Source organism: Watersipora subatra, chromosome 4 (assembly GCF_963576615.1).
Source record: "Watersipora subatra chromosome 4, tzWatSuba1.1, whole genome shotgun sequence".
NCBI classification, from domain to species: domain Eukaryota; kingdom Metazoa; phylum Bryozoa; class Gymnolaemata; order Cheilostomatida; family Watersiporidae; genus Watersipora; species Watersipora subatra.
This window is the reverse complement of record NC_088711.1, coordinates 25,141,639-25,167,548: the sequence shown is the minus strand read 5'-3', so window position 1 is coordinate 25,167,548 and position 25,910 is coordinate 25,141,639. Positions and strand designations below refer to the sequence as shown.

The 25,910-nt window shown below is 35.7% G+C and overlaps 1 protein-coding gene across 1 annotated transcript; it reads left to right on the top strand.

Moving 5' to 3' along the window:
- Nucleotides 1–2,722: 2,722 nt before the first annotated feature.
- On the top strand, nucleotides 2,723–24,626 carry LOC137393486 (uncharacterized). The gene is made up of 9 exons (XM_068080060.1): nucleotides 2,723–2,768; nucleotides 14,226–14,286; nucleotides 14,445–15,400; nucleotides 16,252–16,290; nucleotides 17,566–17,664; nucleotides 18,123–18,143; nucleotides 22,890–23,008; nucleotides 23,468–23,600; nucleotides 24,333–24,626. The coding sequence occupies exons 2-9, from the start codon at nucleotides 14,246–14,248 to the stop codon at nucleotides 24,413–24,415; spliced, it is 1,491 nt and encodes a 496-aa protein (XP_067936161.1). The 5' UTR covers nucleotides 2,723–2,768; nucleotides 14,226–14,245; the 3' UTR covers nucleotides 24,416–24,626.
- Nucleotides 24,627–25,910: the final 1,284 nt, after the last annotated feature.

Genomic DNA, 25,910 nt, shown 5'->3' with positions numbered 1-25,910 from the left:
TTATAATCTAGCTCCAAGATATGTCACTAAGGATTTATTTTTGTTGCAAAAAAGAGCATTTCGACTCATTGCAAATTTACATCATATGCCTGCATATATTATTCCAACAAAGGATCTTTCCAAATCTCTGCGTCTTCTTACTCTGCCTATGCTAAATATTTATTTTACTTCAATTCAATGTTTCAAGATTTTTCATGGTTTGTGTCCTCGTTTTTTACATGACAATTACAGGTTCTTAACTCATTTCAACTTACGTGATATGAACAAATTGCATACAATCACTAACAATCATTTTGAAAATATCATTGCCAGCTGCTTTAACAATCTTCCACTGAATATCCGTTCTCTTAGCAGAGAGAGGCATTTTAAACACTATTTGCCAGACTATTTATTCAATTTTAATGGCTAACTGTTGCTTTTTTCCATTTTTTTTTGTTTTTTTGTTCTACTATTGTTGTATGGCCTAATTTGAAAAACATTTCTATTTGTGAAATGAAATTATTGCCAATAAAGTACTATATATATATATATTATGAGAAAGCAGATACGAGCTCAAAACTAACTTGAAATAGGGAGAAACAGCATGATATGAGTTTCTATCAGAGTTGAGCAGGCATTTTTTCAATCTGATGATCACAAGTAATTATATAGACATCATTTGTTATTTTACGGTAAAATATGAAGAAGGAAGCAGAAAGAGCCAAATAAATAAGTCAAACTTTAATGTGATACGCAAGCCTCTCGTGAAGATAGATGATAGATCTATGATATTTAGATATAAATTTAGATGATCACATATAGACGATCAAAAGCAGATAGGTTGGCTCTGAAGCCTCTCTAATTGCTTTTTTTAGTGAAGCTAAGCCTTATAAATTCTTTTTAAAACCAAGCCACCCGCTTGCTACTCTTAGCGAATGTAAAAAGACCTAAAAGATGATAGCTTGTTGTTGAGCCGATCATAAGAAGTGCGGCATTGTAAAGTGCTCCGATGTATAATTTGGCTATATTTAAAATAGACTTGCAAGATAACAGGCTAAACATTTCATATGTATAAAATTGTTAGTTTTATTGTTTTCTTCTATAAATATAAATCTCAAAGTCTGTCGTTCAGTCTGTCCTGCTATAGCAGACTAGAGTTTAACAGTGAAGAATCTGTATAGCAGAATATTTGATCTTGGAACATCTCGTTCACCAGGCGATAAACTAACCTATTGAGCTACGCGGGATGCAGTGGTTTCTTTGGGCAATATAACTTACGTGTTACGCCACAATGTCACTAAAGCTTGCTCTTACGGCTCTTATTACTAAGTTTAGCAATACGAATACTAGCTTACTCAAATTTGCCATTGACAATGTGCCAGGCTAATGGCAAGTGGCAAGCAACTACATTACCTGCCATTGTTTATAAGCTGTATTTTAATACTCGTGCAACGCCGGACATTTGGCTAGTTTATAATAAAGAGAGATATGAAACTATAGATGAATTCAAGTGCTTTCATATAGTGCAATATTATGCTAAGTTTTGTGGAGTGAGCTACAGGTATGAAATACGGTATTTCACTGGCTTATTTTCCTTTTTTTTATTGATTGAGAGAGTGAGGGAGAAAAGGAAAGGGAAAGAGGAAACAAATCCATTGATATGACTTAGCCTAAAAATTTAGAATACGAATTTAACTTCTGAAACTTTGGTTTAACATTTAAATGTTAGAACACTTGTGAAAACTGATTGGGCCATTTTGCTAAAACAAACAAAAAAAATATATAATTATCAGTGAGACTAATTAAGAAGATGGCTGCCTTAACTCTTATGGTAAAGAGAAGGATAAAAATTGAACTGAGATTCTAATTTAAATAGGACAATAGCATTCTCTACTAAGATAGTCTAACACACTTGCTATCCAGAGGAGTCATGAAGCTACCTAAATGATGTCATGAGCTTTTGACTGGCACATTCTGTAATGAAGAGTGATAGAATGTGTCTTAAGCAACTGAGATAAAACTTTTATGTAACACGAGTCTATCTGATCATTGTATCAACAACAGTTTGTTTATTTTTTATACAAAAGTCTAATTGATACAATGACGAGATCGATTATCAAACTTGAAGAGGTAGTTTTGTCGCCTTTGCTTAGCTGTCATCACATAAACTGATATTTTTTATAGCTAACTGGCTTACTGTGTTTCATATTACTATCTAGTGCAGAGCGTATTTCTCTCAAAGCAAACTTGTAAAAGCTCAGTCTGAAACCCAAGAGTGTTTTATACAATTATGATGTTTTGTTGGTGTTTTCGATAGGTCAGTTAAACATAGTTGTTGATAACAATATTTTGTAATATTAATAACAATATTACACAATATTTTAATATAGTCTTCAAATAGTTCAATGCGTTTGCTGAAAACATAAAACATACGCTTATTTCTTTCAACTGTATTAACTATTGCTATAAAACAAACTCTTTGATGTCTTTTTTATCAAAACAAGATATCAAAGAGTCATCTTTGATTGTGAGAGTGATCTTTGACAACAAAACATCTAAACATGACACCATAGTCTAGTCATCTGCAATGTCTTGTTTAATTAAACACTCAGTATCTGTTTGTTTTCCAAGGGTTTTATCTATTGTTGTAGGTATTTCGCTAATCAAGACATTTTCCTGTTACAAAATCTTACTTTATCAAGTTTTACTGCTTCTACTTCTAGTGTCCCTGGGAACTATTTCATCAAACATCTGTTGGTGCAACTCAACATCCTATAGACTACCACAAGGTACTTTTATGTGTGGATTTCTCCCTAAGCTGTGGTTAGCTCGGTTAACCTAAGTGCACTTTTAATATTTATTTGAATTTTCTGGTTCCAACTCTTCAGTTTATCTCTTCGTTGAAATAAGTACCTGGTAAATGTTTAGTTTAGCATTCTCAACTGTGCTTAACTATGAGATGATGGTTAGAAGTATATTTTCTACAATGAGATAAACATTAATTTATAATCGGAAAGATTTCAAACATGAAAATGGGATGTAGTAAAGTTCATACTAGTAACCATGTATGACAAGAGTACAAGCTGCTTATAGTTTCTCATCATTCAAGTCATAGAACCAATCTGATTCGACAGTTGTGAAAAAAAGTTGTTGAAGAGTGATTGACACGTACGAGTTGATGCCTTAGTGGTTGACACATGTGAGTTGATCTCTTAGTTATTAACACGTGTAAATTGATGTTTTAGTGATTAACATGTGCGAGTTGATGTCTTAGTGATTGACATGTGCGAGTTGATGTCTTAGTGATTGACATGTGTGAGTTGATGTCTTAGTGATTGACATGTGCGAGTTGATGGCTTAGTGATTGACACGTGTGAGTTGATGTTTTAGTGATTGACATGTGCGAGTTGATGTCTTAGTGATTGACACGTGTGAGTTGATGGCTTAGTTATTGATACTGAATAAGTTGATGTTTTAGTGATAGACATGTGTGAGTTGATATTGATTTAATATTGATTTGAAGCAAGTTACACCTGTATAGTTATTGGTAAACATAACCTTAACCTTTAGCAGTATCTTCGAGATTCACTCCATGAGAATCAACATTTAGACTATAACAAATATGGATCTGTCAGTTTATATTCTGCATTAGACATACCGTAAAGCTGTAATACTCTAGCTTATATCCAAATTATTTTAATGGGTCACAATATATTTGGACTTTAAACCAACCAATGCCACCATATCATTTTTCTTTCTGCTTGCTGATTTCTCTGTATATCTCATTTGCAATTCGACCACTTATGTTGATAATGATAATTCATCCAACAGGAATAGGACTAAAAGTAAATCATGTTTACATCAAGCTGCAGCCATGTTGACTATAATGAAGGCTGTGTTCGTTCCTTTGTTTGAAGCCACTGGCTAAAGGTTGCAAAAATGATTACTTCATAATGGATTTGAACCCACAACATTTCAAACATCTACCTGGTACACTACCACTTGGCCCAATCATTCATCTATCAAGTTTTATTATCATTGTGCAGTTAGTAATTCTCTGTTCTTTATTTGGATATCTGATGATCTTTCTGATGATCGGCTAGCCGGGTCACGCACTCAAGGCTTTTCGCCACGCACATACAAAACAAAAACAACAGGGTAGACCCACTTTTCGCGGTCTTCGGCACGAATATTCAAAAGTACTAACATATGTCAATTCAACCGGCCAAACACAACCTAAAATTTGGTGAGCAACCTATTAATGTATCCGAATATCTCATATGAAATAGGCCAACCAAGTTGCATAATGGTTAATACCCATCTTTTTTCTGGAAATATACCTACCCGCGATTTTTGGCCAAGAATAACCAGGGTTCATCATACACCAAAATGCCTCTCACGGGTTCTGGAGGTAGCCCGTTCTGTTTATTAAGTTCGGGCGTTCATACAAACACCCTGCCCCAAATAGAGGCTACAATGTAAGCTAATCACAACACCATACAATACCTACGCGCTAGTTGTAATAGTGGAGTGGTAGTTCATTTACGTGTTCATGATTTATTCAACACGTGAATTTGATTGGCTTAAAAATAGTTTAAGTTTCGGTATGGGGACAATAAACCCACTCGATAATGTTAGATAACGGACTACCTCCGAAACCCGTATGAGACATTTTGGTGTATAATGAACCCTGGTTATTCTTGGCCAAAAATCGCGGGCAGGTATATTTCTAGAGAAAAAATGGGTATTAACCATTATGCAACTTGGTTGGCCTATTTCATATGAGATATTCGGATACATTAATAGGTTGCTCACCAAATTTTAGGTTGTGTTTGGCCGGTTGAATGGACATCTGTTAGTATTTTTGAATATTTGTGCGGAAGACCGCGAAAAGTGGGTCTACCCTGCTGTTTTTGTTTTGTATGTGCGTGGCGAAAATCCTTGAGTGCGTGACCCGGCTAGCACGTGTTCCCGAGACTGCCACCCAGAGTACTATAATAATGGCCTTAGTCGTTCGTCCAAAGCCACGATTATAAATTTGAGTAAAATATTATTTCATACAATATTAAAACTTATGGCATTCAGCTTAGTAGCCTGGCACTCGAACACCTGCACTAGTGGTATTTCTGAATAATTGTGCACATACTTATACTCTGTACCTTATCAGTGCATCTTTGGATCAATGGATTGCCAGAGTAAAGCTGTTCCAGATTTTTTACAACAGTGCTATTGCCTGTCTAACAAGCTTAGCTTTTTGTTATAAGTATTGCTATTATCTATTATTATGATGACTTTAGCTTATATAAACAGTTTAGCTTCTAACACTGGTCATTAGTTAATTTGTGAGGCCATCCCAAAGGATTACCTGAAAGTGTGCAAGTTTTATCAACTTCTCATCATGAGGGAAATCTGATTTTACAGTAAGCTCATCTGTCTCTATTTTTACTCCATGTGTTTTGGAGCACGTTCATCATGTAATTGTGCACTTTTATTAATGTCCTTTTACACATGTATTAAGTTGGACTTAACTGTTATATTCCAGGATACAATCTTTACTGGTCAATTGATTCACACGCAACAGCTAGTCTTTATTTTATCTCACCTACTTTAACTGGGGCAATTTACAGTCTTACTAATGTTTGTAGGATATCTCCTAACTATTGTATGTGATAATAACATATGTTCAATTCCATGGATGCATATGCCCGTTTTTTACCAACAGCTCTGTATATTTTGATAATATTTGTGCACATTCCTTTTGTGTTGATATGCATGATTTGCTGTATGCAGGACACAATTAAACAAATAAAGCGAATAAACCACATCAACTGATGAGAACATCTATTCGTTTGCCACCATCCATATATCCCAACCAGATACTAGCACGCTAGTGCACATACTATGCAGTGGGCAAAATGTTCTCAATTTGAAATCATGTCATCCATATCATTCCTTTGTATGACAAATAAGATTACGCTGGGTGTCCATTAGGCACCATGGAATTTTAAGTTTTTTAAAGTTAATTGTAAGTCACTTAATTTTCTATGACAGGAATGACAACTAGATAATTTTTCTGGCTATGGTGGTGTGATGAATATCATTTTGTCATGCCATAATAAAGAAACATGTTAATTAGCAACGTATCATTATTTGTCATTTTGATGGGGACCAATTAGACAAACGACTTTCAAAAAATTGCTGGCAAAATAATCTCACTTATATTAGATGAAATAGTCAAAGATGATTTGTTAATTTATAAAATTTCCTTTTTTTATACACGTTTGGTTTAAAACTGAAGTCATCATTCAAAAAAAAATTTGCTAATGAACACAGATTGGCTTACAGAATTAATATCATTTCATTGCTTTTTTCCAGTTTAGTGACTTTTAACAAAGTTTTATTATTTTGTTACTGCATGGGCACACTTTAACTCAAGATATGCCATAGCATTTTGTTACTGCATGGGCACACTTTAACTCAAGATATGCCATAGCATTTTATTACTGCATGGGCACACTTTAACTCAAGATATGCCATAGCATTTTGTTACTGCATGGGCACACTTTAACTCAAGATATGCCATAGCATTTTGTTACTGCATGGGCACACTTTAACTCAAGATATGCCATAGCATTTTATTACTGCATGGGCACACTTTAACTCAAGATATGCCATAGCATTTTGTTACTGCATGGGCACACTTTAACTCAAGATATGCCATAGCATTTTGTTACTGCATGGGCACACTTTAACTCAAGATATGCCATAGCATTTTATTATCAGTTTATTTTTTGCCGTATTATTCATGATTAATACATTTGTCTAGCTTTTAAATCTGTTTAATCTACTTAATCCATTAATCTATTTAATCTATCTCCAAGATATGTCACTGATTTATTTTTATTGCAAAAAAAAAGAATTCCTACTAATTGAAAATCTACATCATATTGCAGCACATTTTATTCCAACAAATGATCTTTCCAAATCTTTGCATTTTCTTACTTTATTATGCTAGATGTTTATTTTACGTCAATTAAAGGTATCCAAATCTTTCATGGTTTGTGTCCTTAGTTTTACAGGGCAGCTACAAGCTTTCAGCTCATTTCACCTTACACCATATGAACAAATATCGTACAATTATTTTGAACATATTATTGCCAGCTCCTTTAACAATGTTTTACCTAATATCCCTTCTCTTAGTAGAGAAAGATATTTTAAAAACTACATTTACATGTCAAACCATTTATTTGATTTTAATGGCTTCCTGTTGCCGTTTTTATGATTCTCAAGTGGTGTACTTTGGAAAAAATATTTTAATGAAATTATTTCCGACACAGTAATATATATATAGGCCCTACATATATATATATATATATTATATATATATTAAAGGTTGACTTGCAACAAAATTCACATTAAAGTTATTTGGTATCAAAAGATTCACCATGTCTTACTCTGTTGTGTTGTAGGTGTAAAATATATGGAAATGTGATTGCAAGCTCTTCAAAGCTCAAAAATGAAAAGTTAATTGCAGCCACACGAGACCACCGTAGTTTGGATTCTCTTTCCAAAATGGCTCAAATGTGATGTAGTTGTGAGGGATGGTTTCTGTTTACACTTTCATGAAACCTTATTCGTCGAAATATTTTCACAAATATACTTCACGCATTCAATAAAACTATGTCTATTGTTCTTACCCGTCTGCTTTATCGTCATTGTAATGCTTTCACTTTTAGCAGTGATATCTTATAACTTACCGTAAAAATTCGTTTAATTTTTTAGCCTTAGCTTGAAGGAGCACATATCATTGTCTGATAATCATGACGAGCCTGTTGGTCACTTTTGATAATCGAAAAGTGCTGCAGAAATTATTTGCAAAACATTGGGTCACATGATCAGATTACGACTTGCCGATTAGACCAAACCGAAACAAAACTGTATAAAGTAGCGAGCATCTACATTTGATACGGGGTCTTCGGTAAAACCCGAAATGTTTGTCATAAACTAGTGCTACGATAAATTTTATATTGAGCTTTTTATTGGCCTTTCAATTCGCGTGAGGACATCACGTGACAAGACAACAAATAAATTTTTTGGCTACGTCAGAAAAATAAAGAGATTCCAATCTACGGCGGCTTTTTGTTTTTGAGCTTTTAAGAGCTTGTATTCACATTTTCACATATTTGGCACCTGCAAAACAACAGAGTAAGACATGGTGAATCTTTTGATACCAAATAGCTGTAATGTGAATTTTGTTGCAAGTCAACCTTTAAAGATTGGTTTGAAAACTTATGTTGACATATTGAAGTGCTTGTAACTTACCTCAGCCTGCGGTCTACTGCACAATGCTTGTAACTTACCTCAGCCTGTCTACAGCACAATGCTTTTAACTTACCTCGGCCTGCTGTCTACCGCACAATGCTTGTAACTTATCTCGGCCTGCTGTCTACCGCACAATGCTTGTAACTTATCTCGGCCTGCTGTCTACTGCACAGTGCTTGTAACTTACTTCAGTCTGCTGTCTACTGCACAATGCTTGTAACTTACCTCAGCCTGCTGTCTACCACACAATACTTGTAACTTAATTACCTCAGCCTAAATCAATCTACTTCTAAACTACTTGGCTTTATCATCAACGACTCTTTATCATGGCTAGACCTCATCTCATTCATTTCAAATAAAATATCATCTAACCTACGTTTATTTTATAATATTCGTCATCTTATGAACTTTGATACAGCCAGACTATATTACTATAATTTTATCTATTTTTATCTTATATAGGCCTACATATGTTCTACCCTACAACACCTGTAAAATATACCGACACACTATTTATGTTACATAAAAGCTTTACGAATTACATGTATATACAAAGACCTAAACATACCCCATAAAAACCATAACTTACCACATACCAACAATAACAAGCACTACTGGTGTTCTTCCCTTACCTAAGCTATCACAGCACTTTACCTGCCTCACTGCTCATTCAATACTCCACAATAACTGCCTTAAATATCTCAGCTATAGCTTTCAAACCATAAACCATGATCACAAAACCAGGACCAGATTTAAATTACCAAGTGCCATAAACCTCAACAAACTCAACAGTAACCTGCTAAATTCCTTTAACAACCTCTGCACTTATTTAAGAACTCTTCCTCTGCAATCTTTTAAAACAAAACTCAAACTACATCTACTATCCTTTGACCAATAATACCATTCACCACCTAGCCTTACCTATTTTAAGATTCTTATATTATACATTTTTCATAACTAGTCATTTGTTGCCATAGATATGCATAACTATTTTCACAAAGCTTTTATGTGCCAACTTTTTGTTTAAAGGTTGACTTGCGACAAAATTCACATTACAGTTATTTGGTATCAAAAGATTCATCAAGTCTTACTCTGTTACGTTGTAGGTGCCAAATATGTGGAAATGTGATTACAAGCTCTTAAAAGCTCAAAAACGAAAAGCCGTCGTAGATTGGAACTCGTTTATTTCTCTGATGTAGCCATGACAGTTTGGTTATTGTCTTGTCACGTGATGTCCTCATATGAAATGAAAGGCCAATAAAAAACTCAATATAAACTTATCGTAGCACTAGTTTATGACAAACACTTCGGGTTTTACCGAAGACCCTGTATCAAATATAGATGCTCGCTACTTTACAGTTTTGTTTCGGCTTGAGCTAATTGTCAAGTCATAATCTGATCATGTGACCCAATACTCGAAAATAATTTTTGCAGCACTTTTCAATTATCACAGCTGACTAACAGGCTCGTCATGATTATCAGACAATGATATGTACTCTTTCGAGCTAAGGTTAAAAAATTAGATGAATTTTTACGGTAAGTTATAAGGTATCACTGCTAAAAATGACAGCATTACAATGACGATAAAACAGATGCATAAGAACAATAGACATGGTTTCATTGAATGCGTGAAGTATATTTGTGAAAATATTTCGACGAATAAGGTTGCATGAAAGTGTAAACAGAAACCATTTCCCACAGCTAGGTCATATTTGAGCTGTTTTGGAAAGAGAATCCAAACTACAGCGGTCTCGAGTGGCTGCGATCATCTGTTCATTTTTGAGCTTTTAAGAGCTTGTAATCATATTTCCACATATTTTGCACCTACAACACAACAGAGTAAGACATGGCGAATCTTTTCATATCAAATAACTGTAATGTGAATTTTGTTGCAAGTCAACCTTTAAACAACACTCATATCAATCCTCAAACTTGCTTTTTACATATTCCATGCTTTCAGTTCCAACATTATTATATTAGTTAGACTTAGTTTTAGTCTTTTAGTTAGACTATAGTTTTTGTGTTGTTCTTCTTTGTTGTTTTTTTGTACACTGCTTTTCAGTTAGTTAACCTGCTGTGGTACCTTGTGGACAACATGTTGAAAAATATTACTATTGGTTACCACAATAAAGTTTGCTCATATATATATATATATATATATATATATATATATATATATATATATATATATATATATATATATATATATATATATATATATATATCTATATATATATATATATATCTATATATATATATATATCTATATATATATATATATATATATATATATATATATATATATATATATATATATATATATATATATATATATATATATATATATATATATAGCCTGCTGCACAATGTTAATGTTATGTCCCAAAAATAACATACTATGGACTGATGGGTCAATCATTCCCGGTGATAGTATCCTCACTTCTGAAGAGGTAGTTTTGTTTCTGGCTCAACATGTACGCCATGTCTTCTTCAAATTGAATGCCTAATTGAACTTCTCACACAAATCTTTTGAATTGGAAAGATATCTGCTATAGAACAAATTGGATAGACAACTCAAAAGACACATTAAAGCATTTGCAGGAAGGAAAACAGTTGCAAGTTGCCGAAATAGGCTTCCTATTCTATTGATGGCTGTTCTTGCTGTCACCTACTTGCTAATCTGACAAAGAAAATAGGTTTACACGCTGCCGGACTGGCTACTAACACTAAAATATGACCAAATTCTCTCAATAAGCCATCTATAGTTTATAATAGTGTCTCACTTTCTATATACAGTGTGCCAAAGTGATAGGGAGGCTATTAACTCTATTAAACCATCATCTGCTACAACTCCCTTCGAATGCTGAGTATCTCTATGCATAACACCTAATGTGAATAAAACTTGGTGAAAGCTTGGTTAAGTTCTTCTAGAATGTTCTGGTGAAATTTCTTTCACTTTAATTTCATGAAAAAGGAAGACAGACTCGTTCTAGATCGTGTGTCTGAAGTAGTGTTAGGCCGGTATATATTTTAGTGTCGGATAGGATATCCTTGCATCTTTTTATCGGTTTTCCCGGTGTCGGTATCCTTGGTATTTACCATCTTCAGTATCCTTTGCCAACGACAAAAGTTTGGTATTGTCGGTATTGTAGTTCGGTATATGGTTTTCAGTGTCTGTTTGACTTCAGCTTACCTACTGCCCATTTTTATATAACGCTTTATTACACAACAAGCATGTCACAAGGTCGCCGTTAGTGTTTTTTTACTTCCTCCCATCTTTGGAGAAGAACTCCCAAACCTTTGAGGCTGGTGGCATTATCAATGTAAGACGTAACATAATAGTAGATACCTATAGGTAAGCGTGGAAATGTTCTTTGGCAAAAGAGTTATAATATAAATCGCAAGTGTTGTGTTTTCAGAATGACTGAGAAAAAAGTTGTGATTGCCAATGTGCGCTGAGCGACTCTTTTTGATTAGCGTGTTCGTCAAAGAGGCATTTTTGCAATTAATCATAACATCAATTGAAGCGCAATTGTAATCTCATTCCGTTACATGGCGATTGTGCGCCAGGCGTCAAATGAGCTCTTTCATAAGCAGCTCATTGCGCAATATATTTGTCCGCGCATCACGTCGCTGGTAATGCTGTAGCCTGTCAAAAACAAAAATCTATCCGGATAACCATTTACCGAGAGGCTTTTACGAATAAATACTGATTATATCAAACCGGCCGCGGATAACTAGCTCTGTCACCCAAAATGATTGGTTTTCCTGGATACCGAGAATCTTTCGGTGTCGGTTAGAGCGGATGACTCCTTACCGGCTCAACACAAGTCTGAACTCTGAAGCTACAATTAATCAGCTTTATTTAAATACCCTGCTCAGAGAGAGGCTGCTCTATTCAAATCTGACCATAGTTTCCTAGCTATGCCAGCTCTACGCTGGAACAAGGCCAAGAGGGCAGAGAAACAGATGCAGGCAATTTGTTCTGAACCTAAACTCCCAATGCTTTTGTAGGTAGGTCTGTTCACTAGTGATGCAACCTTGCACAAGGAAACATTAGCTTGACTACTTTTTCACACTTGACTGGCTGCCCCTCTCCAATACAGATACGCCAGTTATAGCTCTCTTCAAATGTCAAGAGTAGCTACTTGCATATCGACTAACAGCTATCAACAGGAGAAGTTTATGAACAAGTACATGAATAAGATAATTTGGCTCTGCCACTTTGAATAATGATAATATTTGGGTGGTGTGAAACTGAGAAGGCAGTTTTATTAAGATTTTGTAAAACTATGAGCAAAGACATAAATTTACAATTTATGATAGCCTCAGCTGACGTACAGATCTGCTGGACTTTATTAGATTCACTCCTATTCGCTAGAATTCTATTAGCCTGTCTTGACAAGCTGTTGTTTTTGCGTAGTTGTCCCCCCGTCGAGCGGCGAGCAACAACAGCTTGTCACAGGACGTACTGCACCTGATGCATCAGCTGCACTTATAGGGAGTTGTTCTCTTCCGTCTACGCGGCTCGGCTGCGATGTTATTCCGGTCGCTCCATTGGTAATCATAACGAATTTAACGAAATTAAGATAAGAACGTTTAACTGGCGACCCCTCTCTGCAGTAAACTTTATTAGAATATGAGAACTTAGGCAACAACAGCGACTAAACATGTCGTTATTTGTGCGCTCAGTCAGTTTTATTTCTATTTTTGTATCAGTCAGTTTTATTTGCTCTTATGGATTTTATTTTGAGTTTATTTTATTCTTAAGTTCTACTAAAGTTTATCACAAAAACTGGTCTTTGGTTAAACGTTGTAATCTTGTTTTTTTTTACATAAATTTTTGCGTGCAATCCGTTATGATTACCGATGGAGCGACCGACATAACATCGCGGCCAAGCCACGTAGACGGAAGAGAACAACTCCCTATAAGTGCAGCTGATGCATCAGGTGCAGTACGTCTTGTGACAAGCTGTTGTTGCTCGCCGCTCGACGGGGGGACAACTACGCAAAAACAACAGCTTGTCAAGACAGGCTAGAATTCTATAGGCTTATAGGTTTCAACAAAGTTGCCTTCATTTGCTATTCATGAGCAGTGACCTCAGTCTATTTGCTCTTGTAGAGGGAGCTAATATGTATTATATATATATATTTTATATATATCGTATATATTGTATATACTGTATATATTGTATAAATAACATATACTGTATATATACATGTATACTTTCTTATTTACATATATACCATATATGTAGGCCTACATATATTTACATGGCTTAAACGTGTCATCAAGACGCAACCAGTAAGCAAAAGCTTTACATTGGAGCAAAAACAGGCTCTTGAAAGTGAGTTTCTGGTACTCAAGGTAATTTCTGCAATAGGTACAATCATGGTTACAATTACTGTAATTTACCTAAAAAGAAACCTACCGCCTTCAATACATACTTTAGTTAAAATGGTAGGAAATACTTTCAACTTGGTTTCTCTGTCTACATAGAAGCACAGAGACTTTTTGCAAAGCATGTATCTAGAAAGTGTGAAGCCTTATAGGAGCTTTACTCATGCTCTATTTAAAGCCAACCATTGTGGGCTGAGCGCTAATGCGATGAACCACTTCATGCTGTGTCGCAAGGCTACATCCGACGGTAAGCCAATTGCGTGTACTCGCATTCTGATCTAGGGTGATTCACGCTAATGACGGCAGCTTATTGGCTGTTGCTGATTGTAAACACTCAGCCTCATTGCCTAACTATTTTGCAACTATCTGTTGCATCCCTTGCTAGTCAGTGGTCTAAAGTCTGTTTAGTATCTACCTTAATCTTCGCCTGGAGCTGGTAAGGAGTAGATGTAAATTAAAAATATCTTGAACTTGTGTTACTAGGTTTGTAATAAAGGTTTTATGGCTGTTTGTTCTATTTTAGCTGTGTTGGCAGAGTTGAACATGTTGTTATTATATATCGGAGCTGCTCTACTGCTGGGAAGGTGTGTACCGTTAACATGTAGTATTTGTATTACATAGTGCTTATACTCATACATCTATGTTTTAAGCAGTGATAGGTAGCAAAATACATCATTATGTTTGTAGTACCTCCTGTAACGTCACTCATTGCTGATATTAAATCTTTGTCTCATCCATGTAGCAGTGGGCAAGTTCGTGCCTGGAGAAGAGCAGAAGTTGGTTCGAAGGTCAACCACTATTACTTTTCTGTTCACCGCGATGACTTGCCAACGATTACAGAAATACAAGAAGATCAATATGATGAAGGTTTTGTTCTAATTGCTGCTGGAAATGCTGTCTTCAGGATGAATGAGCATGGTTCTGTCTGGCGTATTGCTGGAAGTAGATATGAGGAAGAGGGTGGCTACGCCGATGGTACCGCTCAGGATGCCCGTTTTAATCGAATATCGGGACTTGCTCAACTTTCGTCTACCCGCCTATTAATTGCCGATGAGAACAATCAATGTCTGAGGGTACTCTTTAGAGATGTAGGCTATGTCGAGGCATATGCAGGAGCGTGCAACTTCTCTCACTACTATAGCCCTGATGAATATATACCCATGAAAACCTTCAATAAACCTTCAAAAATGGTTTATGACTCACGGAGTGGCTTTACCTTCATCCTTGACATGCTGATTACTGATCAAAAATATGTGATCATATCAAGCTATGAAACTCAGTTTAATGCTAGAGTTAACATTAGTACACATGGAGAAGTAGTCCACAGTTTTACATATGACGGTTTATCCAATTCCTACGCTGTTCTCCAAAGCAATGAAATTATGAATATTTCTGCGGACGGTAGTCGTGATATCGCTAAAACAAAAATGGCTGATGCCTTTGGAGTTGCTTTTTTTGATGGCATACTTATCGTGACAAACATCGACAGTGGGATGGTTACCTTCATCGACTACAAGCAAGAAAATGGCAACTTTACCATTTGTAATGACACAGATTATTTTTATTGGGGGCTTCCTCAGTGCACACTGGTGCGACCCAGCGCTGTGGCCGTTATCAATGGTTTCTTATACATCGGCAGCGATTACGACAGTGATCTGGACGAAGCGAGAATCACAAAGATCAGTTTCACAACTCCAGGTTGGTAGGAATACAGAATGTGTTTGTGAGTTTAATTCATAAATGTAATTGCATGAGCTCAGCCACCCGTTGATCAATGCTTGTGCACTAGTTAGGCACTAGTTGACCAAAAGAACTTTGTTCCTGTTAGTACTACTATTCTTTATAGCTCTTTAGCAATTTTACTAAATATCGCTTTGATTGAGTAGTCCAATTAAAAATAGCAGTTTTACAATCATCTTTATGATGATCCTATGGCTGACCATTCTGAAACAATGTTGCTGACGGATACAGTCAAACCTCGACTTACATTTACTTCTGGATATTGATTATTTGACTTGTACTTAGAATTGTAACTAATATTGCACCTGACATTAAAAACTTTCAACATACGACGTTCAAAAGTTCCTAAAACATTACAATGTTGTGAGTAAACGTGAAAAACTACAAATAAAAGTGTAGCATATTATTTATATAAATGTGTAAATTAAATTAATTTCAAGTATATTGGAGTAAATTACTTCATGTAGCTCCATTATTTTTTCTATTTTTATTAATTATTACTGCATTAATTTAGTTTTAATTAAATAAATTAGCTTTTTACATAAAAATTTTACATAGTTTTATATATATTGCAATTTTTAATGCAATATGTAATTATTTGAAGTACTTATCATTGTCTTTTGAGTTGTGGAGCAAATAAAAAATACAGTATGTTTTTAAGAATAATTTGCTTAACATACATGTACAATAGTTTAGACATAAAAAAATTTCGCAAAGGATAATGCGGTATGTCAAGGTTTGACTGTGAAAAGTAGCCTGAGAACTTCTATAGTAACATCGATGTGATCTTATCACCTTGTTTTATACAGGGTCAAAGAAAGAAACCACAACTGGAGTCTACACTACTCGTATGTATATGATTGTTTGAGCTCTATTATAATTTGACTTATTGGATTTAGATCAACAGAAGTTTTAACTTGAATAATTGACTTACAGAAATGTTACTAGTGCATATTTCGTGCATATAACATATGCATTATCTGAAAATTGAAAAATTTGGAACTTACCTAATTGATTCTTTTAACATAGCTCTTTGTTTCTGCAATGACTTAACAGTTAAAGACCGGTTGGTTATGTTAGCTGCCGGCTTGAAAAACTGAACTTTAAGAGGTATTTTTGTGTAATCTACCGAATGAGTATTGCTTCTCAAAGATGCGCAAACATGATGGCAAACCCTCCCAATCTAGCGGCGTAGTGAGTTTATTATTGATTCAACGAAAGAAGATAACTTGAGATAATTTAGGTTGGCTCTGATATACAGCGTAGTTGGTAGGTAACAAGGTAGCCGCTTATTGAGGCTTGGGTCAGCATGCGTTTCAACACTGCCGTGAACTTGAGCTCAATCGAATACTTTGAATGACAAGTCACAATTGATAACTTTGATAGTGACAGCAAAGAGGTATTCTAGCAGTCCAAAGCTCTCTTTGTAGCTATTCCCTAGTCATTCATACGCACTGCATTTCTATGCGTCAAATAGCTTTGGAGTTGTTTCTACCGTGAATCACGGAAATGGTAAACTTCGAACGCATTCAATGTCATTTTGCTTCACTAAATTTGTGCGAAGGCACTTACTGTGTGAGCACTATTCATCATGGAAACGCTCACTGCTGATGGATCTAAATCGATAATTTCCGGCTAAGCTCTCCCAAGTGGAGGTAAAAAGAATTTAACATTGCGATCAATTGTGATCTATTATTTTGGTTTAATGCAATTAGTTGACTACGCACTAATTAAAAAGTGACCTTGACCTCCAACTCGCGTCTACATTAACAAGTTGCGTTTTAAGGGATACATCGTGAATCTGGGAAAGAACAATGTAGCGCAACTCTGAATCGTTAGAATGGCAGGAAGCGCATTCGTTGGCAGCGGGCAACTCCAAACCCACTTAAAGCATGGAAACTTAGTGATGATAGTACTTTCATAATGAGGCATTCATATGCAACATTATGAAAGTCATTATCTGGTCTGGTTTTACCGAGATTGCTAATAACTTGTTTTAACCAGACTTGCTCGAGATGTAAACAATGCACTCTCTATAAACGTAACAAAAAGTTTGGGTAATATAAAAAATGTCAAACAAAATTGTTTTTACTGCATATATTAGTTTCATTTGCCTATTTAAGCTGCCCCTTGGAGACCTGTGACTGACCCATGGAGACCTCTGACTGACCCTTGGAGTCCACGGACTGACGATCCCTTCGACCCATGGACCGCCGAACCAGGTAAATAGGCGTTTCAAGACGATATCTGATATAAGGGTACATAGCGTTGTCAAAGGATAGGGAGGTGTTATCAGGAGCTGAATCACAAAGTGATGAGATATTGCGGTACATAGCTTACGCTGTGATAAGATAGGAATGAGATCTGCTGCGCTTGTTCATCATGAATCTGATATCTAGGGAAATGTCTGCTGTGTGGCTAATGCAGCGCTGAACTCAGAGTAGATGACGGCGATTAGACGAGGCACAGAACATGATATTGAGACTGTTTTTGGAATAATATCAAGGAGATAACTTCGATTATGTGTGACATCAATTAGGATATATTGAAAACTTATTGATGAGATTAGCCGATATTGGACCGATGATACTAAGCAGTTGAGGAGAGGACTGATGAAATAAATACTCATCAATAAAACCTGATATGTGATAATACAATGATATATCTGTTCTGTTTGTAGATTATTATGATGACGACTATGGTGAGTGAGCTTGTGTAGAATACTAACACTAGTAAATACGTGTCCATTGACTGCTTACTGATACTAGTAAATACATGTTCATTGACTGCTTACTAATACTAGTAAATACGTGTTCATTGGCTGCTTACTGATACTAGTAAATACATGTTCATTGACTGCTTACTGATACTAGTAAATACGTGTTCATTGACTGCTTACTGATACTAGTAAATACGTGTTCATTGACTGCTTACTGATACTAGTAATAACATGTTCATTGACTGCTTACTGATACTAGTAAATACGTGTTCATTGACTGCTTACTGATACTAGTAAATACGTGTTCATTGACTGCTTACTAATACTAATAAATACATGTCCCTTGACTGCTTACTGATACTAGTAAATACATGTTCATTGACTGCTTACTAATACTAGTAAATACATGTTCATTGACTGCTCACTAATACTAGTAAATACATGCTCATTGACTGCTCACTTAAGCAAAGTGCAATTGACATTGCTCCTGTTAGACACCGATATGTCAAAATCACATAGCTTTCGATATATTGTAAAGTTTATTATTGGCGCTGTTACGACTAAGGGCGCATTTGAATTCCATAATCGCAACACAAGTCTCGTCATCAAGGAAAATGCGTCAACCACAACCCGTGGTATGATGCTTACATCATGTGGGTACACTTGCTATCCGAGCGTTCGTCATGTAGACACTATTTTGACGCTAATGGATTTTCCCAGGTTAACATGATTGCAATATTAGCAATTCAATGCAGAAGTGTTTGATAGGACCTGCTTGAAATTGGTGGCTATTCAAGGTGGCTAATATTTTAAAGAAATTGTTTACGCTAAAAATAAAATATGTAGTAGAGTTTATGAAGATTAGTTGGCAAACTGAGGCTGCGTATGACGAAATTGACAATAGAAACCTAAACCTCACACAAAATAGAAGAAGTTTGATCTGTGTTTTTGTAGCGGTGAGTGACATTGAAAGGCTAGTAGCTACAGCAATAGTAATAAATTCATGCCAATCGAAGATTTTCTGTCAGCTGCTGTAATTCAATTCAGGGCTAGTAAAATCTTTGTGAATAAATAAACAACATTTTATTTCTGTCAACGACGCAATATCTGATTGTTGACCTTTTTTGGTGATCATTTTGGCATACACATGTTATGTCAGAATCATATATGTTTATCTTTTTACTATACGCGTTTCGTTGGTTTTTTGATTAATTTAACTGGACACGAAGTTTATTTTAGCTCATGCGTGTTAATTTCTCAACCAGTCTCTGAGTGTTGATTTACTCGTGTTTGTTAGTAAGCCTACTCGCTCTTTAACAAAACTTTGTTTTCCAGATGGTTCATAGGCTCTACCTAACCTTTGCTGTAGTCATTGACATATTAATTGGTTTGGGGACATAACACATTCCGTTGGTTAACATAATAGATGATCCTTGTCTACCTTATACATAAACTTGAGTTTTTCAAGTGTGAGATACGTTAGAGATCAAAGGGGGGCGTTGTGAAACTAGCATTTAGTATTGCGGTGATGATCCGCTGCTAAACACTCTTTCAAATGAAAGTGTGAACGAATTCAGCTGTCCTTAACATGTGTACACACAAATCTCTATCATAAGTATTAGTTATACTGGGTCTTTTATATCATCCTGCAATTTTATTTGAGCCAGGCTTTAACAGTTCCTTGTGTATTCATAAGTCTGCCTCAACCTTTCATAACCTTTGATAACCTTTGATAACCTTTCATAACCTTTCATAACCTTTCATAACCTTTCATAACCTTTCATAACCTTTCATAACCTTTCATAACCTTTCATAACCTTTCACCTATTCCAGTATTGTTGCTTCTCTCTCATGATGCGTGTCACAGCTGTAATGCGTTTTAGGGTTAGATTGTTACAAAAAATAAGATTTCAACTTGAGCGCTTCAACTGAAGTTGCCTTAATCAGTTTGGCTTGTTTTGAACATTTGAGATTTGAACATAATAATGTGGGCATTTTTCAGAGGCCCTCATTACTCAATGTCTCCTTGTTATTTCCTTTTGGCGAAAAAATAATTCTATTATTGCACAATTGCTATAGGGTACAGTGTATGGTTAAGTTTATGTAAAACTGCAAGCCTGTTTTCTTGTGCAATAGAGTGTGAATAGCTTTTCGACTGTGTGTTCTCAGAAAAACTTCACATGATTAATTCGTACTACAAAATGCTTTGGATCAGAAACAGAAAAAGCGAACTCTCGCTGAAATACTAGATGAATGTTTGTGCATATCTTACGTGAGCGTTTCCATAATTGGGTTGAGTTATTATGCAATATCATGGGGCTAGAATTATTACTAATTGCTTGTGATTAGTATAAGGAGTGACATACATGTAGAAGACATCACTTAGGTATTCAATAATAAGAACAACCTTTAACTCCCCAGCCTCAGCGCAGCCTTCATATTTTGATCCGCTCATCTCCTTCAGATCTGTCCTTATCTAACCTCAATGCAAACCTTGCTTTGCTATCAGTTACACTGGAGACAGTTTACACTACCTTTAATTACAAAACTTTATTCCATGTTATTGATTGCTCCTATAATAACAGTACACACCTAGTTGTGTCATCAACTAATCGTATAACTCGTTAAATGACTGCGCTGAGATGGTCAGATAAGCTTGGAGCTAAGGCTAGACTGGTAAGTAGTAAGCCTACTCTAGGTTTTTTATTGGTTGAAAGATGCTCATGCAAAGTCAGCTTGGGATACACATTACTATCTACTGTATTTATGGCAGCAAATACACATTACTATCTACTGTATTTATGGCAGCAAATACACATTACTATCTACTGTATTTATGGCAGCAAATACACATTACTATCTGATGTATTTATGGCAGCAAATACACATTACTATCTACTGTTTTTATCGCAGCTAATACACATTACTATCTACTGTATTTCGGGCAGCAAATACACATTACTATCTACTGTATTTATGGCCGCAAATACACATTAAGGTAGCAAATCCTGCTGAACAAGTTAAACAAACACTTTGTTGCGTAACGATGTAACTTGAAGCCTCACTGGTTAACTAACTCTACTTTTGGACTTCCTACATATGGGGAGCTGCTTAGATTTGGGATATAAACACTCTGAAACTAGTTTTATGATTCAAGGTAGAATACTATGCTATTTAATCTTTCAATAATCCTTACTATAGCCAATGGTTCTATCTACTAGTTGCGGGGATCATAGTCTAAAACGAGCTGTAACTATTTGTCGCCTGTTCAGAGTATATACATTGCCAAGTTAAGAGAGCTATATATATCTGTGTCAAAAAGCATGAAGATAGATTATTTTTCATACTAGTCGACAGACACGCTTCCCATTAATTACCATCATTCCTAGCCATAACTACTTTCATTCTTAGCCATAACCTAGCCTCAGATGCTAAAATATAAAATCTAGGCGTGTTACGAAATTATGGTAATCTACTGTTATATTTTAGGCTGATGCATTAGGTCTGCGTCATTACACATGCTATACATTTCATTACACATTTCGAAACATCGTAGAGCTAATCCTAACTGTTGTACTGTTCAACCATTATATAGGAATTTTACTTATTCTAGGCTATGATTGGTTTGTTGAAACTGTCATGTATCGGGTTAAATGTTTCTATAGGTATGCACTATGGTTCATTTAGTTTATTTCACCGCTTGATCACTCCTCTCTAGATAATGCAAATAATTGCATATGACAGTAAAAGCAATAGCTTATGTGAGAGAAATGTAAAAGCTAAACTAATAAAGAAAGAATAAGAAGGTTTTTGGTGTCACGTACTTAGCGAGGCAAGGGAACATTGGTAAAGCTTTTGTGGTGCGGGTAGAGTTAATGACAGAGCTTACAGAGCCTCCCCTATCTTCAATCATGCAAGCTTTAAACTAACTTAGTTTATTACATAGTCGCTTTATCTCTTTATTTTATATTTTTCACATATTAACTTTCGAGCTTTCTACTCGCTTCAGATCATTTTCCTTTACCTTCACTTTTGAGAAACTCCTAGCACCATATCTTAGATATTACTTCAAGTTTAGAGTCAGATATTCACTAAAATTTTCCGTAGTATTCTGGCAGTTCTGTATGTTTAGGCGATCATATATAAGCGCATATCTAGCTGGATTATTACTAGTATCTTGCATCCTGATGCTCTGTGAGAGATTGTCAGGTGTCAGTGGTAAAGTGTTGCTGTACTAAACTGAAAGTTGGGAGTTGGAAACTTATTCAAAGCAATCTTTCTTTTCCTAACCTCAATGTGGTTTCAGATGGAGGCGTCTCTCATTATAGTGAAGATTTGTCTTAGTCTAGAAAGGTGGCACCTACAGAAATAGTAAAAGTTAAAAAGTTAACGATCTAAAATTAGTTTTAGTAATATATTCAAATCTGCTAGGGAAATGTAGTTTACCTAACAGCCATACATTGTGTCTTATTATAATCTGTTCCTAGTTAATTTACTCAATGGCAGTTGAGCCTAGTAGGACATGGCCTTGACCTAGTAAGTTTCTATTACAACTAGTCGAGCAGCATGCATGAAATAGGAACCTTGAAAAGCTTAACGGAGTTGGCTATTATAGCACAAGTGAAGATTAGTTCCTCTTAACACTTGTTCAACTTGAGTACTAGCGTTTTTATGTATTACACGGTGTGTACAGGTCTGGTATAACATCAATCAATGTATTTTTCTCAGGCTTATCTGGAGGCACCGTTGCTATTATTGTTGTCGCATGCATCCTTGGTGTTGGACTGAAGGTCTGTCTAATCACCTGGAGGGTTCGCCGTTACACCTACAGAGTGCGATTGAGAAGGGTAAGCCATTTTCTATATGCTCTTGTTAAAAGCGCCAGCTCAGCTCCGCTGAAATGACTTTCCTAATGAGGGAGAAGACAAGCCATAATGACAAAAAACATGTTGATATGAGACCAGATACTAGTATCTGCTGCTTTCTATAGAAAGCAGCAGATACTAGTACCGGCAGTGTACACAATAGCTGTTGATGAGGTCAGTTATAGCAATGACCCTAAAATTGCTAAATTACCCGGATAAAACCTTTTTTGTCAAGAGACCTAATTTGTGGCACTGCCTCAAATTGATTGAATTATTAGAGACAGATATAACATCTCGAGTGTCATCACTTTGTTAAGTTGGCAGAGCCTATGCTTCGAGAGTTTGACATACCTTTTAACGGGCACAAAAATAGATAACATATTTGGTGCAAGTGTTTATAGCATGACCTGATAAACTAGTTACGCTGTGCACATTTGGCAGGTTGCCACAACCACTGTTACCGTTCATCAGTCAAATGTGCCATATGGACGACTCCAAGAGCACCCGCCACCAATTACCGGAAACTTCCCGACCCCTCCTCCCTATAGCGCCTCCACAGCTATACCACAATCGGGTAAGATATATAAAACACGAGTTTTTATCTTGCTTTCCTCAAAGATGCATTAGTAGAATATTATGTGACACGAATCCATAACCATTCCTTCTTTCACTGTTCTCACATGTTTTAAAAAGCAATATATTTAGCTGTTTCACATTCTGGCCAGTTGTTGGTTATTCCACTTGTCATATTCATGAGTTTAATTTGTTGATTAGGGAATCTTTACTCAAATGGGTAACTTTTACAGACATTTTAATGGATGGAGGAAAAGCATTAATGATTGCGTTTATTTATTTTTATAATTTCATAAACAACAGGATCATTAGAAACAATCTATAGTTTAAACTCAAGCGCAGACATAAACTGTAGTTTTCAACTTTTTGTTAACTTCCCTATTATGGTAGCCGTGTTGCCAAGTTTCATTAGCAAGGATGACAGATGAGATGTGGTTTTTCTATTTATTTTATTAAAGCTAGAAGGGTACTGTTGAGACTAATTGAAAAACTGTCAAATCACACATGACACAGTTAAATATTTGAACATATTGTCGACATGTTAGCGATATTTGGAAACAGTGTTGGGCAATTATGCAAATCAACATGAGAAATTCTTGGCTGTAATCTGAATCACTGATAACACGCTGTGTTGGATCACTAGACAACTTAGCGGTAACAAAGGGGACCTTCCTTATTAGGGTGGGGTGTCAGTAATTCTTTTTTTCTAACGTACATGTATATTTCTGTTTAGCTCCTCCTCCTCCCGGGTACTTCGCTCCCACATCAGTTGTGAACAACCCTCCAAATAGCTCAGCCTCAACTACTAGATACTAAGGCTAATGAGTACTGATTGACAGGAGCCTGAACAGCTAGAACGTAGTGCTGCTGGTGCTAATGCATAATTTGGTTTCACAGAATCAGCGAGTCAGCATCGAGTATAATTTCCATTCCTATAAAATCTATGATTGATATTTTTTATTTTTTGTTAGCTGTTCATTTTGCGTCTAAGTCATTTAAAGAAATAAATTTAATATTACTAATTATGGTAATTATTTGATCCTGCAATTTAGCTGCCAGGCAGCAGCTGTGACTGAGTGGTCTGAGCTGCTGATCTGCGAACAGCAGGCTTGGCTTCATGAGTATGTTTGAGTGTTTTTGCTTTTTCAGAAGTTCTGTCTTTCAGTGTTCTTGCTCATATCAGTAGTTCTGTAATTCAGTGTTCTTGCTTATATCAGTAGTTCTGTATTGCAGTGTTATTGCTCATATCAGTAGTTCTGTATTTTAGTGTTCTTGCTCATATCAGTAGTTCTGTATTTCAGTGTTCTTGCTCATATCAGTAGTTCTGTATTTCAGTGTTCTTGCTCATATCAGTAGTTCTGTATTTCAGTGTTCTTGCTCATATCAGTAGTTCTGTAATTCAGTGTTCTTGCTCATATCAGTAGTTCTGTATTTCAGTGTTCTTGCTCATATCAGTAGTTCTGTATTTCAGTGTTCTTGCTCATATCAGTAGTTCTGTATTTCAGTGTTTTTGCTCATATCAGTAGTTCTGTATTTCAGTGTTCTTGCTTCTATCAGTAGTTCTGTATTTCAGTGTTTTTGCTTGTATCAGTAGTTCTGTATTTCAGTGTTTTTGCTTATATCAGGAGTTCTGTATTTCAGTGTTCTTGCTTATATCAGCAGTTCTGCAGATCTTTTTTTCATACAAGAAATGAAAAATGAGCAGTTTTAGCAATTTCCCCTCTTCTTTCCTACCATAAGGAGAACATTCACATAGGTGCTCCATAATTTTTAGTAGTGTTTTTATTCACTCCTCCATCTGCTGGTTTGACAATATCGAACAACTATACATGTCTAGAATGTTGCCTTTTGCTAGTATGTTGAGACTTTTAGCTATCATCACATTGTCTGTATACTCACAGCGGATAGTATTGTCACTTTGTCATTTTCTAGAATAGTGTGTACCATTATCTGCGGCTGATCAATCCAAATATTTACATAGCTGATGAATTACCTTTGCTACTGTGTAATGTCTTCTTTATTGGTTTTTTTCCACCTTCACTTGGTAACTGGAAGGTCGTTTCTTCCCGTCATTACATAATCACGTTTTATCTGGTCGTTAAGATTTGATCGTGGGCTGTGGTCAACGTACCTTCTGCTTTTGTTTGCATAAATCCATTATTAGTTCAGTTGCGGGGTTTTTTTATGAAACCTTGCCTGCTCTAAGTGTTGACTACAGTGCGACCACCCTCGGGTTACGATGATCAATATATTCGATTTATTTTGCGCTATTGAATTTTGTGCTATTGACTTATCACCAGTTCTAGCTCCC